At 38.4% G+C, this 10,936-nt stretch overlaps 1 protein-coding gene across 1 annotated transcript in view; it reads left to right on the top strand.

The window, feature by feature from the left end:
* Nucleotides 1–10,936, top strand: part of PCNXL2 (pecanex-like 2 (Drosophila)) — a 155,917-nt gene that overhangs the window by 34,096 nt on the left and 110,885 nt on the right. Inside the window, exons 9-12 of the mRNA XM_010004553.1 lie at nucleotides 1,292–1,427; nucleotides 4,561–4,703; nucleotides 6,030–6,183; nucleotides 6,282–6,314. Of these exons, the coding sequence (XP_010002855.1) occupies nucleotides 1,292–1,427; nucleotides 4,561–4,703; nucleotides 6,030–6,183; nucleotides 6,282–6,314 (466 nt within the window). The remainder of the gene's footprint in view (nucleotides 1–1,291; nucleotides 1,428–4,560; nucleotides 4,704–6,029; nucleotides 6,184–6,281; nucleotides 6,315–10,936) is intronic.

Here is a 10,936-nt window from a genome sequence, read left to right as displayed (position 1 = left end):
AGTGTGTGATTTTCCAGCGGCTGGGGTGGCTCTTCAGCCCTGCTTCTAAGTAATCCAGACGCTGAACCTTATCTCAGCACAGCACTGGGCACTGCAGCTGAAGTTGATAGCCAGTTATGTGCAGGACACCCCAAGGCTGTAACAAGGGTTATGTGACAGGCCTTGGGAACTAGTTCCGAAAGGCGAGGAAGGTTGAGTTCACTAACATTAATAAGGTGGCTTGAAGGTAGGCATAGGGTGTACAAGATTATTGTTCTTGGCCTTAAAACAGACTTCCTGGCTGAATCTAAACAGACTGCTTTAGTTTCTTCCTGCTTGTCTTCCCCTTATGGAAAAAGGAACAGTAGGGATTGGCTACCTTGCATAAGCACTGAGGTGCTCATGCAGGTGTGAAAGTAGTAAGAGCCTAAGGCAGGTGTCTAGAGGCAGGGGGGTAATGAGCTCAGAGCAGGGCACCCAATGTATAAACCCCATTTAGAAGAGAATAAGCAAGAAGTATTCAAAATAGATGTTTTCCTCAAGGAACAAAGATTTCATTTCAATGTAGTTCTTCCTGAGACTTAAGTAATGTCATGGTAGCACACCAACAGGTATTGCTGCTGTAGGTGCAAAAGTTTCCTCAAGGAAACTATTTAAGTGCTGTATCTACAACATAAAGCAGTAAACATCGGGGGGAGGAAAAAAAACAACAACAAAAAAACCAAAAACCACACAAAAAAAGGTATCTTACTCAGTGGCCTCCCAGAGGGAGTTTATGCTCAGCATGATAGCCTTATGGAAATTAACTCGTGTCTTGTTGTTCCCCTGCTAGAGCAGAAGGAAGTTCTTGTAGCCTGTAGGGTAAATTAGTACTTGCCAAGTTCAGTGCAGGTGAGGTTAGATTATCTTGGTACCTAAGTGAACGTGTTTGCAAGCTAACTCAGGATCTCTTCAGTAGCTACCCTGCAGTTTTGCTCTGTAGATATGCCACTCTTGACCTGAACTATTGTCAATGGGCAGAAAAAGGCACTTCTCTGAAGTGTGATTGATTGTAGGTGCTCATCTTAGGATGATAAGAAATACGATACAGAAGTATCTGTTTTTCTGCTGTGGATGTAGTATAGACCATGTGTATCTAAATTTGGATGTTACCTACTTTGCAGGCCTGGGCTAGATTTCAGGTATGGAGTTGAAAGGCTCCCATGTCCTGTGAGCCAACCAGCAGGCTTCCTTCCTCCTGTAATTTTTGAGAAATACTAGGAAAATACTGCTTCTTAAAACAGCCTTTTTCTTTTCTCCCCTCTGTACACAGCGAAATACAGTTCAGCTCCTCTAGTACTACCACTTCAGAGAGCCAAGAACCATCTTCAGGGGATCAAGCAGCGAGTGCACTTCAGCAGCAGCTCCTACTGATGGTGGCACGAAGGACCCTTTCAGAAAACCCACGGGTACATTGTAATATCTCAGCTTCTAGCATTTTGATAAACTGCTTTATAAACAAATTCTGCCAGCTTGTTCCTGAGATGGTTTTGTTGATTTTCTATCCTACGTTGCCAGGTATTGCTTATGTGGTAGAAGATGTATTTTATGTTGATGGATGCAATTCAGCTGCTTCCTACTGACACTGCAGTAGTGTTGTAGGGGAGTATTTAAAGACTCCATCACCTAAAAGATTGATCTTCTATCTTCAGTCTTACTTCATTTGAAAGAAAAGGGACACAGCTGTTGGGATTTTAGACACACCACTAGATTTTTATAGAACGAAGGGCTTATTACAGATTCATTACTGTCCTAAAACCTCATGTTTGATTTCACTTTTCTGAATTGGGTAACAAGACCTCTGGATGTCTGTTGTTGGAATGTCAAAGCCACCTCCTCAATGCAGCTGGTAAAAGGAAAAGGTTCTCAGAGTTCAACTTGTATGATAATATGTGGACATACTTGAACTTTACAGTGTTTCGGGTCTATGACCAATGGCTTAAGGCTGTAGTCTGTTTTTGCAATTCCTCTTCTAATACCTTTAACCTTCTCTTTTCTTCCATGGCAAATTCAAGTTTGATATTTATATATAACCTTAAAATGTCATTTAATTATCTCTCATCTTAGATTTTGCACAGAACCTTAAATCTAGAAGCAGGTATTTTAAATTAAAAATCAGGAAGTTGTTCTGAATTTTGTATTTCAGATTTGGACAGTCTTTCATCTAAAGGCTCAGATTTTTTTCAGATACTTATCTTGTAAACTGCCTGTAAATTAGAGAACAATTATGGCTTCCCCCTCACTCCCTCTTCTTCCATGAAAACTGCACCATTGAGAAGTAAGGTGGATTGCTCAAGATCATATAGCAAGTTTATAACAAGGCCAGGCAGTAATTTTAGAACCTCCTGGTTTCTGAAATTTATTTATTAAAAACGAAATTCTGAGCCTATATAAGTCAGTAAAAGTTTTTCATTGATTTCAATGAAGCTAGGGTTTCAGGCTGTCTCAGAAACCATATAAATTTATGAACTGAATTTTTATAAGCCCTTTTTTTGTTAGGAGGCAGAACTAGACTTTGTGACTTGCTCAGAGCTAGTCAGAGAATTTCCCAAAAGCAGCTTCAGAATCTGACTCCAGCCCAAGAACTGCAAGCCTCATGTAGTAATGGACTTCATCCAAATGTTACAGTTCCTCAGGAGCCAAAATGTTAATTTATGCACTCAGTTAAATACATTGTTAAGCTGTTCTGAGGATCGAACAATCAAGTGTTCTTAATAGACTCTTTGCCACCATTTTGCTTTCTTTTATTTAGTTACAGTGAGCAATCTAGAGCAGATGAGTGAAGTTAATGATTGCAGTTGATTTGAGTTTCAAATTACTTTCTGTTGGGAAATAGGACCCAAGAGAAACAAATCTGTGCCAGTATTAACAACTGTAATATTTTAATTTTTTTTCTTTAAAAATGCCCCAAGTCCAAAAGTAAGTGACTTTTTAAAGTTATAATAGAAACATTAAAATTTGGAGTACTTAAGCTACTTTTAGATTTTACAATCAGTGCAGTGAAAGGATGGCAGTCTCACAGCTTTTAAATTGCTTGGAATTGTTAATAACTGAAAAAATGCTGAACAGCGCAGCATCCCCAGGCATGTTTGAATGCTCAGAAACCCAGGTGAGTTATTGTCTGGTCCTATAAGTGGCTGAGCTACCCAGCACTGCGTGGTCGTACATTTTAGTCAATTGAAGGCATGAGATAAAATGCATAAACTTGATTTTTATTTTTCTCCAAAGCTTAAGCTAGCCTGTTTTACTTTACATTTGCTAGCAGACTGAGGTTATCAATGAGTTGGTTCCCAGTTGACATGCAGCAATACATTAAATCACATATAAACTATGTGTAAAATTCCTTTTCCTGAAAAGTGAAGATTAGAAATTATTCTGTTAATCTGAGAGAAAATGTAACAATTCCTTTATGCAAGAAAGTAGACAGGTTTAAAAGTCTGTGTTTTTCTCACAGTTACAATTCAAAAAGGCGGTTGGTTATTTCACACAGAAATACTCCTTTTTTACTAGGAAACTTAATCTAACACAAATTATTCTAATGTAAATATTGCCTAGAGTTCCAAAATTGATATATTATTTCATGTTGATTGTCTTTAACAATGAGGCAGGTAGAAGGAGTTTGAAAAACATCAAGCTTCACACTGATTAGAAATCTCAGACAAATTCTTCTTGAAAGAAAAAGTGATTTTTTGCTTGTTTTATCCTAAAATCAATTATCGGTGTACTTTGGAAAGAAATCACTACTTTGCAAGGTTGTTTGTTTTTTCTATCTGTTGTTGAGCTTTGTAGACTTTGATGGTCTTTAGATAAGCTTCCCTCCCCACAAGTGGTGGTGAAGGAGTGCATATGTAGAACTGGAAAACTGAAATGCTGTAGTTCAAACACAGGCAAGAAGAAAAGGCCTTAAAATGTGACAAAAGTAATATTAAAGAGGAAGGATTTATGATTGTGATGGCAAGATGAGAGACTCTTAAACTAGTGATGTTTATGTCATTTGTCCTTGTTTACAATAATTTTTTTTCTCCTCTTGTGGTTCTTGAGGATCCACACCTGATGGGGAATTAGCAGCATCCCAGGAAAGATAAGCAAAGCTATGTACTGGAAGAAGAGTTGATAAGTCATGCCTCTAGGCCTGCAAGCCTGCTTGGTTTTTTGGTTAAAAACAAGGATTTGTCCTATCATGTGTGGTTTTGAATTGTGCTGCAATTAGCCTGACATGTGGAAAAATCTTCAAAAAGAAGTTTTAGATAAGAAGTGGATTGGAACTAAAAAAGAAAAATTAATATTTATGTTTAAAATGTATTATCACTGCTGAGGTCCACAAGTGATATAGCTTCTGTCCATCTGCAAGAAGTAAGCTGGTGTGGTATCTTTGTTTCTAATTTAAAATTATGAAAAGAGATTCTCCCTCTATCCCTTTTAGAAAAAAAAATAATAATCTGAAACTTCATGTAATTTGGCCTTTTAAACCCCTGTTTTGTTGGCAGCCATATGTCACTGTGAAAGTGTTTTGTATATATCTGGTTTGTTTGTTTTTTAAAGCAACCCAGCCAGGACCCTGAGGATTCTTCATGCTCTTCAGCACAGCGGAAACTGAACAGGCAGTTTTATAGATTTATTATATTCCCTGGCAAATGGATTAAAGTCTGGTATGATCGGCTTGCCTTGTTGGCACTGTTGGACAGGTAAGCTTTTTTAAAATGCAACAATATGTAGTGTGACAGTGTGTGGCTGCACAAGTATGGAGCAATGCAAGTGACTAGAGAAGGAAAAACTGAGCATTTTGTTAGTGTCTTAATTGAGTAGATAGAGGCTTGTTTGCTTTAAGGTTAAGAAAATGTTTTTCTTCAGAGTTAGTTTTGCTGCTTCTCACTACCATTTGTCTTCAGGCAGAGACTTTGATTTGTGTAAGCACCAGGCCTGTAGAATAGTCTTTCTTTGACTCTCAGCTGTTGGATCCAATGGTTCTGAGCTTTCTGATGAGAAAATCAGTGTTTTGTGCAAAAACGCAGAAGCAGAAGGGTTCCAGGGTGTTGTAAACCAAGTACTCCACTCTTAAAAAAAAAACCAAAAAACTAATAAAAAATATTTTAAAAATTATAGAATGAATATTCAGCAGGGGATCTTTCAGCTTCTCCCTGTTCCAGTTCAGTTTTATTTTTTTAGAGAAAATTTCTTGGCATCTCTTCTTTTTCTGATCCCTCAGTTTCACTCTTCAGGCAGTGCCCTTTGCTATTAGACCTCACATGGTAATTTGCCAGACTACTAAGAGCTTCAAACGTGTTAACCTACATATCTCATGGCTGCTGGCTCTCCTATCTCTGTTTTTGGGCTGGTGCAATGCCATATATGGGCTCCACAACAGAAATTTCAGATGGCAGTTTTACATGCTGCAGAAATCAGGCTGTAGAGTTAGGGAGCTTAGGTCCAGGGCAGACACTTACTTATCTGTGGTTTCTTATCTCTGTTTCAATTGCATGGAAAGCATCTGCTGATAAACCTTTTTATTATAGCTTGAATATTAACATTGGGGTTTTTTTAATCTCATCTTCCATGTCCTACCAGAACAGATAAAATGAATAAAACATCAGAAGACAAATTTGGTCTTTCATCTAATTCTTTGTTGTCAGATGTATTTTTTTCCTTAAATGAATGCCTTATTCCTCATTTTAAAACATTTGGAGTCTTTATGCTTGGTTGTTTTTTATAAACATACACTTGCTACATTCAAATCGGCTCCACTGTGGAATTCTCTTTGGTAAGTGAGATTGAAGGGTAGTGAACTTGGGTGCATGAGCTTTTTTTCTATACATTTTAGCTATCACAGTGTGTAAGGTCTTTCACATGGAGGTGAAGTACCACTGAACATGGAAATGTAATTTTGGGAGCAAAACCTCACACTCTGAAAATTCAGGTAGCTCTAGCACTGACAGTTCATACCAGCTGCAGATTGACCTGCCTTGCTCTAATGCATATATAAATATATTTACTTAACACTTTTATTCACATAGGACAGAAGATATAAAGGAGAATGTATTTGCTGTCCTTCTAGTAGTTCTTGTTTCACTCCTTGGATTCCTCACGCTGAATCAAGGCTTCTGTAAAGACATTTGGGTTCTGTTGTTCTGTCTGGTGATGGCCAGCTGCCAGTATTCACTTCTAAAGGTAGGACACAAGTTTATGTCCAATTGCTGAATTATTTTCTGAGTTCTGTGAAAAGAAATTCCTGTAAGCAAACTTTTATTTTTCTGTTTTGTTTTCAGAGTGTTCAGCCGGATCCTGCTTCACCAATACATGTAAGTCTGGGCCAGTATAACATGTCTTTCTCCTTTATTATCCCTTGCATACCTGAAACAGTTGACTGTTTAGTGAAACATAGGTGTAAGTAGTTTGCTGTTCTAGGTGATTTATGAAAATGAGCAAGATGTTGTCTGTGATTTTGAGAATTTTTACTACATTTATTTAACTTTAAGCTATTTGAATTTATCACTGCTGTTAGAAAAGTGCTTTAAGCTAAAACATTAAGTAAAAACAAATGCATCTGGAGAAGTTTGCTGAAATTCAATTCTCTGGCATCAGACAAGCTTTTTCCTTCTAGGAACAGTGGCTGAAAACATGAGAATTTCCAGATTAGCACCTTAGTCATTAATCAGTTGGGGCTTTAATTTTTTTTTAATTCTTTTTTTTTTTTTTTTTTAGAATGGGGGTTAACTTTTCATTTTTTTGAAATCTGGTATTGCAGATATATTTCTCAATAGTCTTACTAGCTCATCAAATGGCACAGACGTCTTCCCTTTGTTATAATATGGCCAGATCTGTAAGTGAATACAGACTGTCAGGTTCTTTGCTGGTTGCTGTTTGTCAAGTGTATCTGGGAAACTGAATCCTGACAGTGATAACCACCTTGCAAGGAAACAGTTCTTACCCCAGTCTGTCCTCATTATAGGACTGGTTTAGGATCACCATCTGTCCTACAACTGCAGCCTGACCCCTCCACCTGTCCTGGTGTCTCAGTAGTTTTGATTGGTGTTCTTGGAAGATATTTCAGTAGTTGCTAGGTCCCTTGCTTGCTTTTACACCATCTGCTTGGTTCCTCACACTTCTTAGCTCATTCAATGTTTTCAAGGACCCTCTCTCTTCCTTCAGGACTCAAAACCAGCATCTTCAAAACTGCAGGTTTGCTGGAAAGGTTTTCCCTTTGGCAGGAAGCAATTGTTTTCATCGGTCTAGAGTCTAGAAACACAGACTGAACTTGAAATTGAGGTTTGCTGAGAAATTGAGGTTCAGCACATTTCACTGAGATGGATTTCAGAAGGTTCTTAGTTTCCTTTCCATGTCACTTATTATGGGGTGAACTTATGGTATTGTTGTTTATAATGCATTCAGAGTGATTACTGTCTGCATAAAAAGTAGGGAGGGCTAATAAACAGCAACTTACAATTGTAGGGTGATATTTTTCGTACATTAAAGAAATATTTCTACCTCAGTAAAAAGCTGAGTCTTTTGAGGACTAAAATAATATTTTCCAGTTCAACTAGCATGTGTCTAGACATAATGTGAACTGTAACCAAATAGTTTGTGTAGTAGTAATGTGTACATCTGTTTAAAGTGGGTGACAAACATTTTAATCAAAACTCCATTAGAAACCTATCTAGCCCAGATTTTTTTTTGCAGTATTAAAGTAGCTAATTAAGTTTAAAGAGAATATTTTTGTGCAGAATCTGCATTTGCATTTCAAGCTCCCACAATAAAAGTGCTACTCACCATGTAGTATTCTGTGTCTCATACAGCCATGTACCAAAGTAACAATAGATGTTTCCCATCTTCTATATACTTTCCTGGAACATCATTTATCAATAATATATTCTTGCAAACTATTTTGGAGCACCATATGAACCCCAATGGAAATAAAATTTTAAAAGTTTTTCCACAGAGGGTTCTAAAGGTGGGAGGCATTATAGATCAAGTTAAACCAGAAGATTAGCTGCTGGATAAAAAAATGGTCAGATGGCCAGGTCTGAAGAGTTGTGTTAAATGGAGCTACATCCAGTTGGCAGCCAGTCACCAGTGGTGTTCCCCAAGGCTCAGTGCTGGGCATCCAGTTGGCAGCCAGTCACCAGTGGTGTTTCCCAAGGCTCAGTGCTGGACCTGCTCCTGTTTCACATCTTTATTGATGATTTGGATGAGGGGATTGAGTCCACCCCCAGTAAGTTTGCAGATGACACTAAATTGGGTGGGAGTGTCAATCTGCTTGAGGGCGGGGAGGCCCTGCAGGTGGGGGTGTAGGGCTAATGGTTGGACTTGATGATCTTGGAGATCTTTTCTAACTGTAGTGATGCTGTGATTCTGTGATTTTTAGCACAATAGGTATTTGTAAGGGCTTGCTTGAGCTAGTAAGCACCTCAACAGATAAGACAAGAAGGCAAGTAAAGGTATTCCATGTGCTGTCTCATAATTCATGATTACTACATTAAAATCAAAGAGAAGAACATCTCTTGATGTTAATGTAAGGATTCAGAACAGCAGAAGGATTAAAGAATAATCAGTATCATGTCCATGAATGAAAATGCAGATAAGATTTTTCAGTGTGAAACAAACCATCACAAGCCACAGTTTTGCACACTGAATTGGTTTCTATTCCTGGATCCTAGCTGCTAATGCCATATGTTATCCATAGCTGCCAAGGAGATTCTAAACTTCTTCCCTATCTCCTACCTGCAGACTTTGTTACTGTTTGATGTGACTTTGTCGTCTCTAGCTTATACTGTTTTGAAAAAGTCTGCTGTAAAGATACCATCCAGTGAATTCAGAAGGCACAGTGCAGGTAGCTTTTGTTCTGAACTCCTTCTGACAGTGTGTTCACTTCATAGTGTTGAAGAAGAGCTTTCTGAATAAAGCCTGTAAAGTCTGGTAGTCTGGTGCAATTTTAATGGAGATAAGATTATTTCTTAGCCCGTACCATGCTGTGACACCTCTAGTCCCTGAGTTGAACACTGTGTATTGTTTGTATACTGTCATTGTGGTAAGGGATGACTTTCAGTATATAGAGAAGCACCTATCTAACTCAGCATGTTTTGAATTTTATAATAATTTATACTAGTTTTATTGAACCATGATAATAGTTCTGTTTTGATCAGCTTTGCTTAAGTTGGAGCTTAGCAGATTCTACAGCTAATGCTGGCTACTGGCAGTTATCATAGCTGCAGGTTTAGTGCTGTTGCCTACTACAGGATGAGAGCCTAATTTTCCTGTCAGCCCATGCTTTTGCCTTTCCAATTCTGGTCCATTGGGAGCTGGTGGCCATTATTTGCTGTTCACACAAAGGCATGTGGTTCAGGGATGGTGAAATTTGGGAAGACCCTTTTTACTGGAATGGTGGAGAGAAGAAAATAAAGTCCATCCCAAATGTGAGTTGTATCAGTTTATTAACAGCAGAATATAAAAGAGGTGCCAGTGACTGCAGGGTATTAAATTCAGAGGTCCAAGAGATCTTTGCATTTCAAGGTTTTAGACAAGTGGCTTTGGAGAGTTTCTTGGTGTTGTTTAGAGGCAGCAGCAGATTGGGCAATAAAGGCTGTGTCTGTAATAAATGGCTACATAGCAGATCATGAGAGCTTGTCTGTAAATCTCTTATAAGACACCTGTATAGATCAGAATCTAACTCAGGTTAACAAAGACATTTGAGCTTTGAAAGGTTGCAGTCATGCTCTTAAGATTTACAGAATTGCTTGCATACCTTCCTTGTCTTGGTTCCACCAGTTGACAAAGCAGACAGCTAACTCTTGCTGGGTAGCTAACATACATAGTTTCATAAATCCCACAAGGCACTCAAAAAGTATTTTTAAATTGCTCCTGTAAGCTTTTCTGTAGCACTGAGCACATACACTTTTCTTTATATAAAGCCTGATTTTTCCTCTTGCGTGGCTGCACCCTCAAACCATCATTAGATCTTTCTGAAGTTTCCCCATCAAAGTGCTTTGCAGTCAAAAGAGCTGTTTTACTAAATGGATGTAAAATTATTCTAACTTCGCTGAAAATCTTTATATTTTTATCAAAATAGAAGGGTGTTTGTAGGATGTATGTTTCTGAAATATGTTCGTGACAAAGACAGACCTGAGTAAGTCAATGACACTTTTTGGGCAGGGAAAGGAGCAGTTTTCACTGAATTTTTTATCAGTTGAGAAAAAAAAGGTTGTTCAACAAATTAGATGTAAAATAGAAAAGGAATCCTGCTTCATTATTTAAATTCTTCTGAAGGAGAATGCAGAGTTGGAGTAGTTTCACCAAGATGAAATCAGTTTTGCCTGTCAAAATTTGATGAGCTTGTCTAGTAGAAAAAAAGGAGTCCTTAATGACTAAAACACCTTGTTGCTAAGTGGCACTGCCACATGCCCATTTTGGTGAAGGACTGCTTAGCTTGGTGTGTCAGTAGTAGGTACAAAAGGGCTTTGCACTTTTTCTTTTTTGCCTTCTAAAACTTTAGAAAGGGAATTTTATGTCCATCCCCTGGCTGTGCTTTTCAGGAGGTGGTGTTCTGTCTTCAGTGATCCTCTCTCTCCTAGAAGGTGTCTGCTGTTGGCCTCAAATCAGTCCTGTACCAAATAATCACCCTGCAGAAAGGATGTAAATGACTGTGAAACTTGCAGCAGTTCCTCTTTCTTGTCCTACCTGTTCCCCAGATGTGGGAACTGTGATCTGTGTGGCTCTGGGAAGCTCACTGAGTGTCCCAAGCAGTGTAACAGCTGTGCAGCCTATGCCCTTCTGAGTGCAATGCTGCTGCATTGCTTTGCTCCTCTTGGTCTGATAGTAGGGAAGATTTCCTTTTCAGGATTCTGTCTCATTCCCAATGCCATTTGGAAAATAGGGAAGATGGTCTTTGCTCTCATTTTTCAGGCTGTTCAGACAACCTTTGAAAGGT

This window comes from Chaetura pelagica, unplaced genomic scaffold (assembly GCF_000747805.2).
Source record: "Chaetura pelagica isolate M959 unplaced genomic scaffold, ChaPel_1.0 scaffold9, whole genome shotgun sequence".
NCBI classification, from domain to species: Eukaryota; Metazoa; Chordata; class Aves; order Apodiformes; family Apodidae; genus Chaetura; species Chaetura pelagica.
Note: the sequence above shows the minus strand (reverse complement) of the source record. Positions and strands in the feature narration are given on the sequence as shown.